General features: G+C 34.5%; 1 protein-coding gene across 1 annotated transcript in view; it reads right to left on the reverse strand.

The window, feature by feature from the left end:
* LOC137657736 (agrin-like) overlaps nucleotides 1-20,000 on the reverse strand; it is a 640,734-nt gene that overhangs the window by 31,671 nt on the left and 589,063 nt on the right. The window contains exons 16-20 of the mRNA XM_068392194.1: nucleotides 18,886-19,146; nucleotides 17,094-17,261; nucleotides 7,546-7,671; nucleotides 5,645-5,782; nucleotides 323-466 (exon numbers count right to left, since the gene is read on the reverse strand). Of these exons, the coding sequence (XP_068248295.1) occupies nucleotides 323-466; nucleotides 5,645-5,782; nucleotides 7,546-7,671; nucleotides 17,094-17,261; nucleotides 18,886-19,146 (837 nt within the window). The remainder of the gene's footprint in view (nucleotides 1-322; nucleotides 467-5,644; nucleotides 5,783-7,545; nucleotides 7,672-17,093; nucleotides 17,262-18,885; nucleotides 19,147-20,000) is intronic.

Below are 20,000 nucleotides of genomic sequence, written 5' to 3' on the forward strand. Positions count from 1 at the left end.
CTTTATACTTTCTAATCTTCAATTTCTCTATCATTTAGAAATCTCAGTCATTTAATTACAAAGCATAAAAAGAAGATGTAACCTTCTCATCACCTATGCAGCTCTCAGGCCTCTCAATTAAAAGGTTCTCTCATTACACTTTTACAAAAAGATGAAGATAACACCGCTTTAGCAAAAACACATTTTCAGGTCTCTCAGTTTATGGCCTTAGCTATTTTGCTTGGAACGCAAAAGGAGAGGAAGTTCCCTTTTCGTAAACACTCCCTTCAGCCCTCTCGTTTTAAAATGCTTACTCTTTAAATCATAATAGAAGTGAGCTCACCGTAAACACATCCCTCAGGTCTCAAGACTTTGCCCGGAGGGCATTCCGTGCACCTGTGACCAGACACTCCTGGCTTGCACACACATTCCCCTGACATCTGCTTGCAGTCACTGCGCAGCGAGCCGAACCTCGAACACCCACAAGCTGGAAAGAAGGAAGCACACCCAAATTACAGTAGGACTAGTGTTAACAAACAGAAACAAAATACAAATGTTTCATTCCTTTGTTTTGTACTCTTGTTCGATTAATATCTGTTGGACATAAGAAAGAAAGGTTATGGAAGATAGAAAAACAAAACCTGCTAAGTTGGATTATCATTTTTTCACTATCATTTCAATTTGGAAACAAGTTAGCATAAGCCTTTTATAACTCCAAACAATATGAAAATAGTGCCTTCCTCCCTCTTTCTGTCTTTATATTTATCTGTTTCTAACTCTCCTTCACTGAGTTAAAGAATTTTTTACATTTCTAAAGATATCATCAATATCATATCTGAAGGAGAAAAATTATATGCCGTCATGACCATAGGTTTCAAGCAGCTCGGAACTTGTGTATGTCTATTGGGTGATGCCATAAACAAAGAACTCACTGAGTTAGAATTCTCATATCTAGCCTTTTACAAGCATTGGAAAACCATGGAGATAAAAGTAAGTCTATATGAAGCCAATCAAAAAGGATGAACACAAAAGTATCTTTACTGTAACGCTAAAGACAACTAATTACCGCTTTTGCTCCTGAATAGTAGCCGATTACTTTCATTTCTGACTGTCTCTTTATGTATTTATCTATGTATGTAATATGAACTGGAATACGAACATATATCATATATTCAGACACATCTCACACATCTATCTATCTATCTATTTATATATATATATATATATACATATATATATATATATATATATATATATATATATATATATATATATATATATATATGTATACACACACACACACACATATATATATATATATATATATATATATATGTATATATACATATATACACACACACACACACACACACACCCATATATATATATATATATATATATATATATATATATATATATATATATATATATATATATATCTGTGTGTACAAGATACAGTGCTAACTAGATTATTGTTATCATTACTATAATAGAAGAAACGGAGGTACCTAGGGGAAATTTTTGAAATCTCTTGTACCATGGGGAGCAAGAGTAAGATTGTGAATTTAAAAAAGAAAACAGGAAGATTAAGCAAAGAGTATTAAACTAATGAATGACAGAACAATGAACCGACTGGCGACTGATCCGTATTGGCATCGTAGAGTAAATGTTACATATGAGGGTACAGGGAAAGAAGAGAAGAGTCAGAAAATTGGAAGGTAGAAGCTTTGAAGGGGAATAGAACGGGGCTTCTCTTTTTAAATGAAAGTAAAGCAAATATGTTGAATGCAAATGAATAGGAAAGGCTGAAACTGTTAAGATTTATTGTTTTTGCAGTGTATGTAGTGTAAAAAGTACTGAGAGGGGGAGAAATGTGGTGAGACTAAGTCGTGATAAAGTTAACAAATCAGAAAGATGGGTAATTGTTTCGCTTTGTATTGACCATATGGGGAGAATGGAGTGCGGTAATCTAAAGTGCTGGGGAGATGGTGGAAGAAGCCTTTTAATTAAGGGGCCTTAATAACTTGGAAGCGTGAGACTATGTTAAATAGAGAGGCTGTTGCAGTAGAAGGATGTTCCAACATAATTTTGATGGACCTTTTGCATTTAGGAAGATTTTCTGCATAGCACTCCATCCTGTTGATCCACATAGGTTTTCTGTGTAGCGGTCAATTCTGTTGAGGTTCTACATGGGTGCTCTGTGTAGAGGTCTATTATGTTGACCTTCTGCACAGGTGTTCTATGTAAGGGTTCATTCTGTCAATCATCTCCATAGATTCTATATGTAGTAGTCCATTCTTCTGACCTTTAGTATAGGTTTTCTTTGTAGGGGCTAATTCTGTTGATATCTGCATGGGGTTTCTGTGTAGGGGTCAATTCTATTGATCTTCTGCATAGGCTTTTTGTGTAAGAAGACATTCTGTTGACCTTCTACATGGGTTTTCTAAGTGGAGGCAGATTCTGTTGATCTTCTGCATTGATTTTCTGTGTAAGGACTCATTTTGTTCATCTTCTGCAAAGATTTTCTATATAGGTCTGTTCGGTTGATCTTGTGTGTGAGATTTTTTGTGTAGGGGTCATTCTGTTAACCTTCTGCATAGATTTTCTGTGTAAGGGTCCAATCTGTTGATCCTCTGCATAGGTGTTCTGAGTAGGGCCCCATTCTGTTAACCTTCTGCATAGATTTTCTGTGTAAGGGTCCATTCTGTTTATCTTCTGCATAGGTTTTCTGTGTAGGGTCTATTCTGTTGATCTTCTGCATAGATTTTCTGTGTAGGGGTACATTTTGTTGACCGTCTACATGGGTTTTCTGTGTAGGGATCAATTATGTTAACCTTCTGCATAGGTTTTCCGTGTAGGGGCACATTTTGTTGACCTTCTGCAAGGATTTTCTGTGTTGGGGTCTATTCTGTTGATCTTCTGCAAAGGTTTTCCGTGTAGGGGCAAATTCTGTTGACCTGCATGGGTTTTCTGTGTAGTGGTCAATTCTGTTAACCTTCTGCATTGGTTTTCTGTGTAGGGGTTTATTCTGTGATCTTCTGGATGTGTTTTCTATGTAGCATTCCATTCTGTTGACCTACTGCATAGAGTTTCTGTGTAGGGGCACATTCTGTTGACCTTCTGCAAGGGTTTTCTGCGTAGGAGTGAATTCTGTTGACCTTCTGCATAGGTTTTATGTGTAGGGGTTCATTCTGTTGATTTTATGAATGTGTTTTCTGTGTAGCAACCCTTTCTGTTGACCTTCTGCATAGGTTATCCGTGTAGGGGTGCACTCTGTTGACCTTATTCATAGGGTTTCCGTGTAGGGGCACTTTCAAGTGACCTTCTGCATAGGTTTTCTGTGTAGGGGTTCATTCTGTTGATCTTCTCCATAGGTTTTCTGTGTAGGGGCTCATTCTCTTGATCTTGTGCATAGATTTTCTGTTAATGGGTCCATTCTGCTGATCTTCTGCATTTTATTTCTATGAAGGGGACCATTCTGTTGACTTTCTTCATAGGTTTAACAGTGTAAATACACATTCTTTTGACCTTCTGCATTAGTTTTCTATATATGGGGTCATTCTATTGATCTTTGCATGGGTCTTTTGTGTAGGAGCTCATTCTGTTGATTTTCTGCATGGATTTTCTATGTACTGTATGGTTTCATTCTGTTGATTTTTACATGAGTTTTCTGTGTATGAGTCCATTCTGTTGATCTTCTGCATGGTATTTCTGTGTAGGGGTCCATTCCATTTATCTTCTGCATAGGTTTTATTGTGAAATGGCTCATTCTATTGATCTTTTGCATAGGTGTTTTTGTGTAATGGCTCATTCTGTTGATCTTCTGCATAGGATTTCCGTGTAGGAGCTCATTCTGTTGATCTTCTGTATAGATTTTCTAGGTACTATATGGTATCATTCCGCTGATCTTTGCACGGGTTTCTGTGTATGGGTCCATTCTGTTTATCTTCTGCACGGTATTTCTGTGTAGGGGTTCATTCTGTTGACCTTGAGCATAGAATTTCTGTGTAGGGGCACATTCTGTTGACCATCTGCGTGGGTTTTCTGTGTAGGGGTCCACACTGTTGATCTTCTGCATAATATTTCTGTGTAGGGGTATATTCTGTTGACCTGCATAGGATTTCTGTGTAGGGGGACATTCTGTTGATTTTCTGAATAGATTTTCTGTGTAGGGTCTCCTTCCGTTGACCTTTGCATGGCTTTTCGGTGTATAGGTCAATTCTGTTGATCTTCTGAATAGTATTTCTGTGTGGGGTATATTCTGTTGACTTTCTGCAAAGATTTTCAGTGTAGGGGCACATTCTGCTGAACATCTGCATGGGTTGTTTGTGAAGGGGTCAATTTTGTTGACTTTCTGCATAGGTTTTACGTGTAGAGGCACATTCTGTTGATCTTCTGCATGGTATTTCTGTGTAGGGTCTATTCTGTTAACCTTCTGCATACGTTTTTCGTGTAGGAGGCCCACGATCTGTTGACCTTCTACATGGGTTTTCTGTGTATGCATCCATATTACTGATCTTCTGCATGATATTTCTGTGTAGGGGTCTATTCTGTTGAACACCTCCATAGGTTTTCCATGTAGGGGCGCACTCTGTCGACCTCCTGCATGGGTTTTCTGTATGGGATCTCATTCCCTTGAATTTTGCATGGGTTTTCTGTGTGTGGTTCCATTCTGTTGATCTTCTGCATGATGTTTCTGTGTAGAGGTCTATTCTGTTGACCTTCTGTATAGGATTTCTGTGTAGGGGCACATTCTTGACCTTCTGCAAGAGCTTTCTGTATAGGGGCTCATTCTGTGTAGGTTTTCTGTGTAGGGCTCTTTCCGTCGATCTTTGCATGGGTATGTGGGTCAATTCTGTTGACCTTCTGTATATGATTTCTGTGTAGGATCCCATTCTGTTGACTTGCTGCATATGTTTTCTGTGTAAGGCCCGATTCTGTTGCTTTTCTGCATGGGGTTTCTGTTTAGGGGCTCCTTTTGTTGACCTTCTGCATGGGTTTTCTGTATGAAGGTTCATTGCGTTCTGCAGTTAAAGCATGAATGTATCAGTACCCAATGTCTTTCTATACATTACTGTGGCTCATGCGGTGATAAAAGATGTGGTTTCCTCGTGTTTATTCTTTTTCTTTCCATGCTAATGTTGACCACCTTATTGGCATAACTTGATGGATTTTGATTAATAGCATTTGGGCCACATGGTGAAGGAGTTGAATGGACACTACAAAGACCACTATTAGGAGAGGTTCTCTATGGAGTTATTACAAAATGTCGATAGAATAGGCTTTTGGATCAAGGAGAAAATGGGGATTTCATCTCTTGATGCAAATCGTATATTCGATATTGGTGGCCAACTTCACCTCATTTTTATTAATTTATGGATTTATGTATTTATTTTCAGCTGATGTTGTTGGTAAGGTTTCTTTATAATAGATAGAGCACAATAAGAAAAGCAAATTCTATAGTCATTAAGAATAGACACTTTCCATTTATTGTTACTAGTTTTCTAGGCATAAATAGTAACATCCTAATGACCTCGTATAATATTTAGGAAACACAACTAAGAATAAAAATTTTATTAAAGGGAATCTGAGCAAATATAGACCCTAACTGACAAAATTATTCATAATCATTATGACAAATATGAAGTTTAAAAAGCTGACTTACGTGTACAGCCTATGGATCCTTCCGAGATCCTATGGAGACCGTAATATCCCGGAAGACACCTGTCGCAATTATTGCCTCCGACACCTGGCCGACACTCGCACCTGCCACTGACCGCCTCGCAGGATTCACTCAGAGCTCCTGCGAGGTGGAACATCCGTAAATCATAAGGGTTGATAACACCAATAAAGGATATAGCTTAAATAGAGAATTTTAGGATAGGATATAAAAATATTTCGAAGTAATCATAACAATAATACCACCAATACAGCTTTTAGCAAAACTGTTGATAACATGATGATATAAAAAAAGAAAGACAATAATAAACCAAATGAAAATTGTAACATGAAAGTGAAATACTAATTACATAATAAAAAGTAATAGTTTGGGTGAAGGCTGGTGATAAGAGATATGAAATGATTTTAACTGGAATATAGATGCTGATAACAGAAATAGCAAGTTTAATTTGTAGGCAAGATACAAAAACCTATCACGATATACATAAATCGGGGAAAAAAGATATTCTGAAAAGACAAAAACACATGTAACTTCATGAAAGATGATGTTTACAGAAACTAAAGATATAACCTCGTCGAAATGTTAAGACGATAAAAAATATGGCTTAAAAAAATGATCAGATAACAATAATAAAATACATAACCTGGAAGAAAGATTTAATTATTTTACATTATCTTCAAGTTAGGAATGCACGAAAATAGCATGAATGGAAAATGATCTTATTGGATCCTAATAGCAATATTATATTATACTCCCAATTGGTGTTTTGATTATTTGATGAGAGATGCTCTCTCTCTCTCTCTCTCTCTCTCTCTCTCTCTCTCTCTCTCTCTCTCTCTCTCTCTCTCTCTCTCTCTCTCCTAAACCGTTGATGAAAGAAGAAAGGAACAATTATTCGATTTGTCTAACTAAACTCTCTCTCTCTCTCTCTCTCTCTCTCTCTCTCTCTCTCTCTCTCTCTCTCCTAAACACCCACACAGAACTAAGTATACATTATGCTGGAAACTTCAACAATATCTGACTGTCTCAGAATACGCAATTGATTTCTGAACATTTTGGTAAAGGTTATCAGTCATGTGTCCAAATTTCCCGCTTTATTAGTCTATGATCTTTAAAAAAAAAAAAAAAAAAAAAAAAAAAAAAAAAATTCGCTACTGTTTAATTTTGCATTATCATTATTGGATAAATTTTGAGTTTAGAAAACCATGAAAGTTGGTGACTGAAGGCTTCAAAATAAACGAAGGACTTGGAAATATCCCTCTTATAGGAATCAAAGATTTTAATTCATATGATAATGAATTGAGACAAACTCCCACTGCAATAAAATTATATTCATGACTTGCATGAAAACAACGAAGAGCAACTTTAAACAATCATATATATATATATATATATATATATATATATATATATATATATATATATATATATATATATTTGTATTTAACTACAATTACTGTGTTGTGTCATTTAAAGAATACTTTAAATGTGGACTAACACATCTCTCCCTCTGGCCATTTGCGATCGTCTAGTTTTTTATATATAATTTTTTATAGTTTATGTATGAAAGATATAATTTAATGTTGTTACTGTTCTTGAAATGTTTTATTTTGATTGTTTATTACTTATCTTGTAGTTTACTTATTGTTTTGTTTCCTTTCCTCACTGGGCTATTTCTCCCTGTTGGAGCCCTTGGGTTTATAGCATCTTGACTTTCCAACTAGGGTTGTAGCTTAGCTTGTGATAATAAGTTTAGATTAATTAGCCTTAAGCCAACACAAACCCTTGACCAAAACGTGTTAATGCATAAAAAGAAAAAAGATTAAAAGGCCTGCCATGGACCTCTGGATCCTGTCTAGTCAGCTGAGAGTTCAAAATGTTCTTACCAAGTCTGTGACATCGACATCCTTCCGGACAACCTTCACTGTCCGGACCCCGTGCAAAGTTGATGGCATCGGCACAGCATCCGAACTCGCTCTGCTCGCAATCATCTGGTACCGGAGCTTCGATGACTGCAATGAACACAAAGAACGACTTACTTAGGAATGAAAGATATAATGTGGGACACTTACTACTAAGTTAAAAGTTAAACATGGAGCTCTAACTAATCAGTTAAAACGACTAATGAGTTCGAGCCTGGCACTCTTACTAATGATGAAGCTCGTGTTTGGGACCTAAATTTGAAAGTTAAAAGTTCATGATAATTCATTGATGATTTTCAGTCTGATAGGCTATTTCGTTTAGATTTACTAGAATATACATTTACAATCAGTTCTTTAGGAGTGTCTCAGCCTAATGGGGAAATGCGTTTGGCAGAATATTGGTGAATAAACTTTGAAAATGATTAATTTGAACCTATTGTACAATCTTGGGTTACCATAGCTTGGCGCATGTCTTAGTTGTAGAGTCTTGTGCTTGTATTTTTGTGTGTGTATATATGTGTGTGCACACACACACATATACTGTATATATATATATATATACATACATATATATATTATACATATATATATATATATATATATATATATATATATATATATATATATATATATATATAAACTGTATACATATACGCACACAAAACCATTCCATATAACAAATACACATATACATTTATATGTCATCAAAGTCATCATCCCCTCCTACGCCTATTGACGCAAATGGTCTCTGTTAGACTTCGTCAGTCGTCCCTATCTTGAAATTTCAAATCCATACTTTTCCATTCCTCACCTCCTACCTCACGCTCAATAGTCCTCAGCCATGTAGGCCTGGGTCTTCCAACTCTTCTAGTTCCTTGTGGAACCCAGTTAAAAGTTTGGTGAACTAATCTCTCTTATGAGTGCGAAGAGCATGCCGAAACCATCTTCATCTACCCCTATATTTCTTGGAATGATTTTACATGGGACCAATGAAATTTATCAATGAAAGAAATATATAAAAGGACATATACGTAAATCCAAATTGTGGATTTTCAATGTTTGTATTGGGTTTTGCTTAACAAATGATAGAAGACGGCATTTAAAAAAGACTTGTATGGATACAACGGAAAAAATGATTGACAGTTAACGATATTTCATACACAACTTTAATATTTATATGAAAATAGTTTATTAGTAATAACCTGGAAAGTACTTACGTTTATTACGATGTTATCATAATCCAATATCTTTTTACCTTTTTTTGTATATATTTAAAGATAATATAAAAAAGTAACAAATAACAATATGAACACACACACACATCGTTGAAAGTTCCTTTCCTTAAACTGCCAGACTTTGGCTTTCTCTCAGTGCTTTCGTTTTCCTTCATTTTTGCCATTTTTCCATTTTCCAAAAAGTAAGAATATTGCTTCATTCCTGTGTTAAGCCTCACTGCTTTTATCTTGAAGCATGTAATATGTCGCAGTTCCTACAGGCCACTGCCTTGAAAATAAAATGAGAGAGAGAGAGAGAGAGAGAGAGAGAGAGAGAGAGAGAGAGAGAGAGAGAGAGAGAGAGAGAGAGAGAGAGCCTTACCTTATTGCCTCATTTAATGTTCGGGTTCCCCCAGGTCCCTCAGTGTGAGGCACCTCGTATATCCACCAGAGAGTTGCTAATGCATCTTCCAGTCTTGGATGGTCTGAGATGCATCTTAGGTATTTATCGAGCTTATTCTTAAACGCATCTACGCTCACTCCTGATATATTCCTTAGATGAGCTGGCAGCGCATTAAATAGTCGCTGCATTATCGATTATCTGTGCGCCTTCCTTAGTTTTCCTGGTATAGTTTTGGGCACTATTAATTTACATCGGCTTTCTCTTTCTGATATTTTTAGCTCCATGATGTTTTTCAGTAATTCCTTCGATTTGCTTCCATGCTTGTATTATCATGTAACGTTCTCTTCTTCTTTCTAGACTGTATAGTTTTAAAAATTGCAGTCTTTTCCAGTAGTCAAGGTTCTTAACTTTTTCTATTCTAGCAGTATAGGGCCTTTGTACACTATCTTTTTGTGAAATATCCTTTTGGTAGTGTGGGTACCATATCACATTGCAGTACTCGAGTGTACTACGTACATAAGTTTTGTACAGCATAATCATGTGTTTAGCTTTTCTTGTTTTAAAGTGTCTGAATATCATTCCCATATTTGCTTTACATTTAGCCAACAGTGTTGCTATTTGGTCGTTGCATAACATATTCCTGTTTAACATTACACCAAGGTCTTTAAGTGCTTCCTTGTTTGTGATTGTCTCGTTATTAGGTCCCCTGTATGCACATACCATTCCTTCTCTGTTTCCATAGTTTATCGATTCAAATTTACCAGAGTTAAATACCATTCTATTTATCTCCGTCCATTTATATATTTTGTTTAGATCTCTTTGTAGTGAGTTCCTATCTTCATCACAAGTAATTTCTCTACTTATTCTTATGTCATCGGCGAAACTTCTCACTACAGAGTTCTTAACATTACAGTCTATGTCTGAGATCATAATAGCAAACAGCAGTGCAGCTAATATCGTACCCTGTGGAACGCCAGATATTTCCTGATCTTCATCTGATTTCTCGACATTTGCAACCACTATCTGTTTTCTGTTTTGCAGAAATTCTTTTACCCATTTTCTTATCTTTCCCACAAAATTATGCATTCTCATTTTATTCTCTAATATATTATGATCTACCTTTTCAAAGGCTTTTGCAAAATCTAGATAGATCATATCTGTGTCTTTCTCATTTATCATATTTTTGTATATGTTTTCATAGTGTGCTATCAGTTGGGTTTGTGTACTTTTTCCGGGCACAAAACCGTGTTGACCTATATTAAATAAATTATTTTTAACCAAATGATTCAATATTTTCTTTTTTATTACCCTTTCATACACTTTCATAATATGTGATGTTAGACTAACAGGTCTATAATTGCTTGCCTCTAGTCTTGATCCACTTCTGAAAATATGGGTTATATAAGCTAATTTATGTTTAACATATATCTCGCTCATATCTACACTTTGTCTTAGCAGTATTGCAAGTTTCTTCGCGAAAGTGTTTGCAGTTTTTTTTCTAACAAAATCGCTGGAACTCCATCTGGTCCGGCCGCCGATCCATTTTTAATTTCGCTTATAGCCTGCACAATATCTGCTTCATTAATATCTATATCCATTAGATATTCAAAATTTTCTTCTCTCATTTCTGTTTCATTATTCTCATTCACAATTCTTGGCGTGAACTCACTCTTATATTCTTCTGCTAATATGTTGCATATTTCCTTTTTTTATTCGTTAACCGGCCTATTTCTAATCTCCCTTTATTCATCTCTTTTGCATAGGAGTAAAGTACTTTTTTTTTTTTATATATTTTGAAGTGTCCTTTCCTCTAAGTCCCTTTTTTAATTTTCTTTCGATTGTATAATCTTTTGTTCTGCATTTTCTATCTTACTTTTTATTTCCCTCATTTTCCACACATTTTATTCTTTTGCAAGATTTTTCTTCCACTTTCTAATTTTTTGAAATAAGATCCTCCTGTCTCTTGGTATGCATGTCTGATGTTTATTGTTTTTTTTTGGGTACATATTTTTCAACAATTTTCTCCAGTATTTTGTACAGTATATCCGTATTTATCTGTATATTATCACTTACGAATACATTTTTCCATTCTTTGTTTAATTCTTCATTTATTTCTGACCATTTTATATTCTTACTATAAAAACTATATTTTCCATATCCTTCCCATCGTTTTGTGCTTTGTTTATCTCTGCGATCACTTGCTTTGGAATGGACTATTAATTCTATGACATTGTGGTCTGAAATTCCCATGTTATACACTGTTATTTCTTTAACTTAATTCACCTCATTCACAAATACTAAATCAAGGACATTGTCCTTTCTTGTTGGAATGTGGTTTATTTGTTGAATATTATGTTCTAATAGCATATTTTGAAGCTTTCCAAATTGCCTCTTAGCTTCTGTGTTACTATTACTCTCTTTTTTATATGTATATATACAACCACTTTCTTCTATCTGTTCTTTCCAATCCACGAAAGGAAAGTTAAAATCTCCGGATAGGAGTATATTCCAGTCTTTATGGTTTCTACATATATCATCTATTTTTTCTATTATGATGTCAAACTCCTTAGTACTTGGAGGACGGTAAACTACAATATTCACTAGTTTTTCATATTCAAATTCTACCCCTATCAATTCACATTCTGTGTTGCTGTATTTTTCACAGACTTTTCCTTCATTTATGTCTCTTCCATATATTGCGGTTTCCCCTTGATTCCTATTTGTTATGTCTGATCTATATGTTTGGAAACCCTTTATCTGGTCATCACTACCAGTTTCTTGGGAATACCATGTTTCACTTATATTTAATATATCTATTTTTTCAATTTGGGTTAGTTCTTCTAAGAACTCTATTTTCCTTTTAGAGTTACTCGTGACTAAACCCTGTGCATTCATCACTATCATAGTTTGTGTTTCATCCCCACTATTTGATATTGGTAATATGGATTTTCCCATGCTGCCTTCCTGTTCTGATATGATGTTCTTTTCTTCATTTCCAGGAAGTCTGTCATTAAAAAATCCAACTTTTCTATTATATTTGCTCTTTCGCCTTCATATTTATTTTTGTGTGTATACCTGCAATTATCCCCATATCTGCACCAACCCCTGGCATTATAGATGCATTCTTTGTAGTTGGGCTCTAATTGTGCATATTTGGGTTGAGAGGTATCATATCTTGGGGCCTTTTGTGCATAGTGTGGTATATACTCGGCTTGTTTTTTTGTTTCCTTTTTTGGTTTCCTTTTTGCTTTCATTTTTCTTTTCTGTTTGCTGAGTTTTCTGACTTTCATTCATGGTTGCAGGATGCATATATCGACAATTTTTGTTGAATTTGCATCCTTTTCCTTCTTTCAGGTTTTTGCATATTTTTGGATGGAGATCTCTGCATTCGTCTCCATATCTGTCTAAATACGCACATTTACCACAATTTCATAATTACGGTATATCTTTGGATGCTTGTAGTAGCATCTTTTGCCAAATCTGTAATTCCCTCTTTTCAGTGAATTGCAGACTAAATCTTCTTTTCTTTTCTTTTTTTTTCTTGTTCTTGCTCATCCCTAAAAGTATGTAGGTCCGGTTTGAGTCTCTTGGGTCTATTATTTGTTTCCATCTGATAATTCATTTCTTCGTAAGTATGTTGTTGAATGGCATTATATGTTGTATCAATGATTTCCTCTGCATCCTTACACATATCCTGTTTATTTTTCTCTTCTTCTTCTTTTTTTATCTTCAACTATTTGCAGATTCAGTCTCGACTTAATTATATTTTCTATCCAGACTAAGCATGTTGAGCAGAATACCTTTGTGTCTTTATTTTTTATTTTATGTTGCACTTCAGCGCAAGTAGGATGTGTTGGTACATGACATGCATCGCATTTCCTGATAAGTTGGTGTTGATTAATAATGGAATACCACATCTTACATGTATTGCACCGTTTTGGCATTCTTTTTCCCAATGCATCAATCAGCATATTTACCATATTGGACTTCTTATTGTTCTTTGATGGAGTATGTTGATTGATGTAAACTTTCTTTATCTCGCTTTATCACCTGGATCTTCTTTGGAATTTCTTCTATTATTTTGCTGATGTTTTCCGCAGACTTGCTCCTGTTTGTTGGATCATAGTTTCAATATGTTTGAAAATATTTTTCCGTCACACTGGTTGGAGCTACTAGCGACCTCTGTTACCAAATGGTATAGTTCTGATTGCAGCAATGTCCCTCCAAGCTTTGCCTGTGTTATAGAGCTCCATCTTGATCAGATTTTTAGTAATTCACAAGATAACTATCCTATGCCAACGTTTTATCCCACTTTTCTGACCTCAAACTAATCACCGACTTTTCACGAAAACTTGTAGTTATATTGCACTCGATAGCCTTTTGTTACGTTAAATCAGCTTATTTATCGGGTCACACAAGAGAGAGAGAGAGAGAGAGAGAGAGAGAGAGAGAGAGAGAGAGAGAGAGAGAGAGAGAGCCTTACCTTACCTTATTGCCTTATTTTATGTTTGGGTTCCCCCAGGTCCCTCAGTGTGAGGCACCTCGTATATCCACCAGAGAGTTGCTAATGCATCTTCCGGTGTATTTTGCATCTTCCAGTCTTGGATGGTCTGGGATGCATCTTAGGTATTTATCGAGATTATTCTTAAACACATCTACGCTCACTCCTGATATGTTTCTTAGATGAGCTGGCAGCACATTAAATAGTCGCTGCATTATCGATGCTGGTGCATAGTGGATTAATGTCCTGTGCGCCTTCCTTAGTTTACCTGGTATATTGTTTGGCACTATTAACCTACCTCGGCTTGCTCTTTCTGATATTTTTAGCTCCATGATATTTTCAGTAATTCCTTCTATTTGCTTCCATGCTTGTATTATCATGTAGTGTTCTCTTCTCCTTTCTAGACTGTATAGTTTTAAAAATTGCAGTCTTTCCCAGTAGTCAAGGTCCTTAACTTCTTCTATTCTAGCAGTATAGGGCCTTTGTACACTATCTTTTTGTGAAATATCCTTTTGGTAGTGTGGGTACCATATCACATTGCAGTACTCGAGTGTAATACGTACATAAGTTTTGTACAGCATAATCATGTGTTTAGCTTTTCTTGTTTTAAAGTGTCTGAATATCATTCCCATATTTGCTTTACATTTAGCCAACAGCGTTGCTATTTGGTCGTTGCATAACATATTCCTGTTTGATATTACACCAAGGTCTTTAATTGCTTCCTTGTTTGTGATTGTCTCGTTATTAGGTCCCTTGTATGCATATACCATTCCTTCTCTGTTTCCATAATTTATTGATTCGAATTTATTGGAGTTAAATACCATCCTATTTATCTCCGCCCATTCATATATTTTGTTTAGATCTCTTTGTAGTGAGTTCCTATCTTTATCACAAGTAATTTCTTTACTTATTCTTGTGTCATCGGCGAAACTTCTCACTACAGAGTTTTCAACATCACAGTCTATGTTTGAGGTCATAATAACAAACAGCAGTGCAGCTAATACCGTACCTTGTGGCACGCCAGATATTACCTGAGCTTCATCAGATTTCTCGTCATTTGCAACTACTATCTGTTTTCTGTTTTGCAGGAATTCTTTTACCCATTTTCCTATCTTTCCCACAATATTATGCTTTCTCATTTTTTTCTCTAATATATTATGGTCTACCTTGTCAAAGGCTTTTGCAAAATCTAGATAGATCACATCTGTGTCTTTTTCCTTTATCATATTTTTGTATATGTTTTCATAGTGTGCTATCAGTTGGGTTTGTGTACTTTTTCCAGGCACAAAACCATGTTGACCTATATTAAACAAATTATTTTTAAACAAATGATTTCTTATTTCTTTTTTATTACCCTTTCATACACTTTCATAATATGTGATGTTAGACTAACAGGTCTATAATTGTTTGCCTCTAGTCTTGATCCAATTTTGAAGATAGGGGTTATATAAGCTAATTTATGTTTAACATATATCTCGCTCATATCTACACTTTGTCTTAGAAGTATTGCAAGTTTCTTCGCGAAAGTGTTTGCAGTTTTTTTTCTAACAAAATCGCTGGAACTCCATCTGGTCCGGCTGCCGATCCATTTTTAATTTCGTTTATAGCCTTGACAATATCTGCTTCATTAATATCTATATCCGTTAGATATTCAACATTTTCTTCTCTCATTTCTGTTTCATTATTCTCATTCGCAATTCTTGGCGTGAACTCACTCTTATATTTTTCTGCTAATATGTTGCATATTTCCTTTTATTCATTCGTTAGCCATCCTTCAATTCTTAGAGGGCATATTTCTAATCTCCTTTTATTCATCTTTTTTGCATAGGAGTAAAGTACTTTGGTTTTTTTTTTTATATTTTGAAGTGTCCTTTCTTCTAAGTCCCTTTTTTCATTTTCTTTTGACTGTATAATCTTTTGTTCTGCATTTTCTATCTTACATTTTATTTCCATCATTTTCCACACATTTTTTTCTTTTGCAAGATTTTTCTTCCACTTTCTAATTTTCTGAAATAAGATCCTTCTGTCTCTTGGTATGCATGTCTTTTGTTTATTGTTTTTTTTTCGGTACATATTTTTCAACAATTTTCTCCAGTATTTTGTACAGTATGTCCGTATTTACCTGTATATTATCACTTACAAATACATTTTTCCATTCTTTATTCAGTTCTTCATTAATTCTGACCATTTTATATTCTTACTATAGAAATTATATTTTCCATATCCTTCCCAACGTTTTGTACTATTATTAATTCTGCGATCACTTGCTTTGAGAGAGAGAGAGAGAGAGAGAGAGAGAGAGAGAGAGAGAGAGAGAGAGAGAGAGAGAGAGATAGGTTATTTAAAGAAGCATAATACTAAAAGGAATGAAGCAATAGAAGACAATAGAGCACTACATTGTGAGGTGTATTAATGATATTCCTTTGTTATATTTCTATTGATATCCTATTCCTTCACTATTTTAAGAAACCTGCAGATGTTCTAAAATAAGATTTTGAGCGTAGGTTTCTAGGTCGAGCTGAAGAAATCAACATTTGCCACTTATCATTTGCTAAGGTTTTCTTTCTGGCTGACAGATTCACAATTTTCCTTGAATTTTCATTGTCTTCAAATATATATATAACAAATAATATATGGGCATTCAATATATGTTAGTTTCCCAATTGTTTATTATATTTCCGTAATCGATATCTGAAATGTATCTTTGTTGAAAAATTGATGTTAAAAGCATACTAGAGCACGGATGAACATAAAGACAACAATCTAAGAACAACAAATAGACAAAATTATAAGGAAAGGGTAAACGAAGACATTCATAGAAGGGAATCGATTGATAGACACACAGCGGGGATGGATATAAAACAATCCACTGTCAAAAAATGAAAAAGCGAAAATTCAAAAGCTCAAAAATCGATGCCATTGAAAGGCATTCCGTGGTTGGCAAAATAACTTAGTGGGTTTCCAGGCAATTGATTTATTTCACTTGAATACCGGCGACCAATCGCTTTGACCCTCATAGAATTGTTATTTCATTTGTAATTTCAAAATAAACAAATCCAATTATAATTTTAATGAAATTACATATCGTTGTTGGAATTGAGACACTAAAGTAGTCTACTCACAGTTATAAGGAATTGGAATATCTTGGGCAAAATAAAGATCAAGAATTGGTCTTCTTATAGTTTCAAGGAATGGAAATATTTTTGGCAAGATAAAGACGTTTAAATGTTTCTTACAGCATCACGGTTTTGAAACATCTTTTCCAAAATGAAGGCACCCATCAAATATACTTACAGTTTCATGACAATTGAATCTTTGGTAAAAATCAAGGCACACAAATGGTCAATTTCAAGGTCCATCGCATTGAAATTGTCTCTTCCCCCAGCTTACTTACCAGCTATTCTCATCGAATTATCTCGACAGCATTTAGCGAAGTCGTGGTTCTTGTGACAGTAAGTGCCTGGTGGACAGATGGTGCCTCCCTCCCCGCAGAAGAGATCTTCGCCTGTCGAGGGGTTGATCAGGGGCGACGTTCCGTTGCAAGCCCTTGATCGCTGGGCCACTGCATTATGGGAAAAATGAGATTATACTGCTAGGGGTTCGAGGGAAAACTTTTTTTTTTTTAAGGTTTGAAGGGGAAACTTTAGTTCTTTTAGGATTCAGAAGGAAAACTATTCTTATATAAGCATCTGGGAGAGGCTTTTCTGATTAGACTCAACTGCAGTCAAAGCAAGAAAAGTATATGCTAATAGATTTCTTAAAAGAAGATCAATTATTTTTTTAAATAATTGAATGCAATGAATTAGAAGAATTCCAAAATATGGATATTCTTAAAATCAAAGACTAATAATAATAATTAAAAATAATGATAAACAATTATGATGATAATTAATTGAAAGCAGATAACTAGAATAATCCCAAAATCTGCATATCATCAAAATGAAAGACTAATTATACCATCATATAATAATTACGCACTTTGGCATGTGTAAGACGTTAGACGAATAGATATTATTAATTCGTAATTATTTGGTACAAAATAATATGTAAGAATACCACGTGCTGAATACCAGTAAAATGGTAAAATGATTTTTACTTAGATACACTAGCCGGTTAAGCGGCTTTCTAAGATAACCCGACGAAGCAATGATACTTTACTGTGTCATACATCAATACCTTGACTTTCTTTACATTTATTCACCACTTCTAATAAGTGTAAATAATCTTTAACCTATTGTTTAACATATCACATTTCTTTCCATTCTATTTTTTTTTTCTATTCTTATGGATAGTTAAAATGTTTTGAAGATAACTGCTTTGTAAACTCGTCAACTTTTCATCCTGTTGAATAGTCAATATGTTTGCCATTTCTATCAAATTGCTAAATAAACGAGGTATTTTGCTATGCATGCATCCTATCTGTTAGTTTTGACCCACATCTCATACTCAATGCTCAACGAAACAGATTGATTGCAAGATTAGGCGAGACATGACGTGCCAAATGGCTGCGGAATCGACACATATATGAACATCAGTTAAGTTTTTAGGTGCAAATATGAATAGTTATTTTGTTAAAAACAATAAAAATAAAAATATCAATTACGATGGCTAAAATCTTCAGTTAATCTCAGTGGTGATTCATTCGTGTAGAAACTAGTTCCATATTCGTTATTTTTCATCAAAGATCTAGTTTTTACATATTACATAAAAACTCTTCACAGCATGGAGTTCCCCATTGCAAATCATTAATATGCTATTCCCCTTATTTTCTCTAAATTGACACGCCTTTCTTTGCTATTACTCTACGCAATTTTCCATTTTAGACCGATTGCAATTAAAATCTTTTTGTTATTTCTCTCACTTAATTATCTGTTATGTTTCTTACAATTCAATTATTGTTTCACATATAAGTATGTAATTTCTGATCATACTGTATACAGTATATATATATATATATATATATATATATATATATATATATATATATATACACACATACATATATATATGTGTATATATATATATATATATATATATATATATATATATATATATACACACATACATATATATATGTGTATATATATATATATATATATATATATATATAGAGAGAGAGAGAGAGAGAGAGAGAGAGAGAGAGAGAGAGAGAGAGAGAGAGAGAGAGAGAGAGAGAGAGACCTTACCCGCACAATCTTCCACAGGGACGACAAAGAGTTGCACCTGGATGTTGCAGGCGTGCAATCGCATAAGACATTCGGATTCGTAGAATTCGAGGTCGCTCCCACAGACGGGCTCGTACCGTGGCGGAGGGCTACAGTAGAAGTCGCAGACGCAGCGCGAGTGTCCGTCTGGCTCCGAGACGCAGTTGGCTCCAGCTATGCACTTATGGGCATGGCATGGGTCTTCAGGATTCGTCGGGGGCAGAGGTGTTGGGTATATGACGTCTGTTTGAAGAGGGTTAAAGATCACCGAAACGCAAGTGCATATGACTAGTTTAATTGATATAATAAATAAATCCTAACCAAAAATAGCGAACTGTAATTGACCAGGTTTCTCGTTCATTGCAACAGCAGTCCTTTATTACAACGAAGAAACTTGAAAAGCAAAATAGAAAATCAAAAAATTTGATTTCTAATGAACGTACAATGGCAGCAAAACCTACTCAAATTGGATCGTCTAAAACAGATGCTAGTTCTTCCCCTTTTGAAGTTGGTTTTGAAGGATATTTTATGAAATATCTCAATTCACAAAAGGATGACTCTGAAGTTGAGCTCTTTAATTAAATATAATCATGTCTTATGAAATAGATTACAACACTAGAAATATATTAATGGAAAAAGTCGCCATATGTACGAGGATCCATTTAATCTGGAATTTCATTAGAATTATTAATTAGTCATCTTTTTTTATCAGAGTAACTCTCATCATACATATATTATTTTAGATACTATTTTAGTAAAACCTTAACCAAAGATAAATTAGTTCACTATTTTTTAGATATTCATTAAGTTTAGTTTTTGTCTTTTAGCGAGAAACTAAAAGACGTTTAATTACTGAATTGATGCATAAATTCTATGAATCTGTGAGAAATATTTTTTTCTTTTAAATCTAGTCTCTTGATTTTATGTAGCTAAGGTATTAGAGCATCGGGTTTTTATCATAATTTCAGTTCTGATAATAATAATAATAATAATAATAATAATAATAATAATAATAATAATAATCTATCTACCACGGCAATTCCTCCAATTTTGGAAGAGAGCCGACATAAACAAAGAAATTACGTTTTTTTTTTTCT

Source organism: Palaemon carinicauda, chromosome 18 (assembly GCF_036898095.1).
Source record: "Palaemon carinicauda isolate YSFRI2023 chromosome 18, ASM3689809v2, whole genome shotgun sequence".
Classification (NCBI taxonomy): Eukaryota; Metazoa; Arthropoda; class Malacostraca; order Decapoda; family Palaemonidae; genus Palaemon; species Palaemon carinicauda.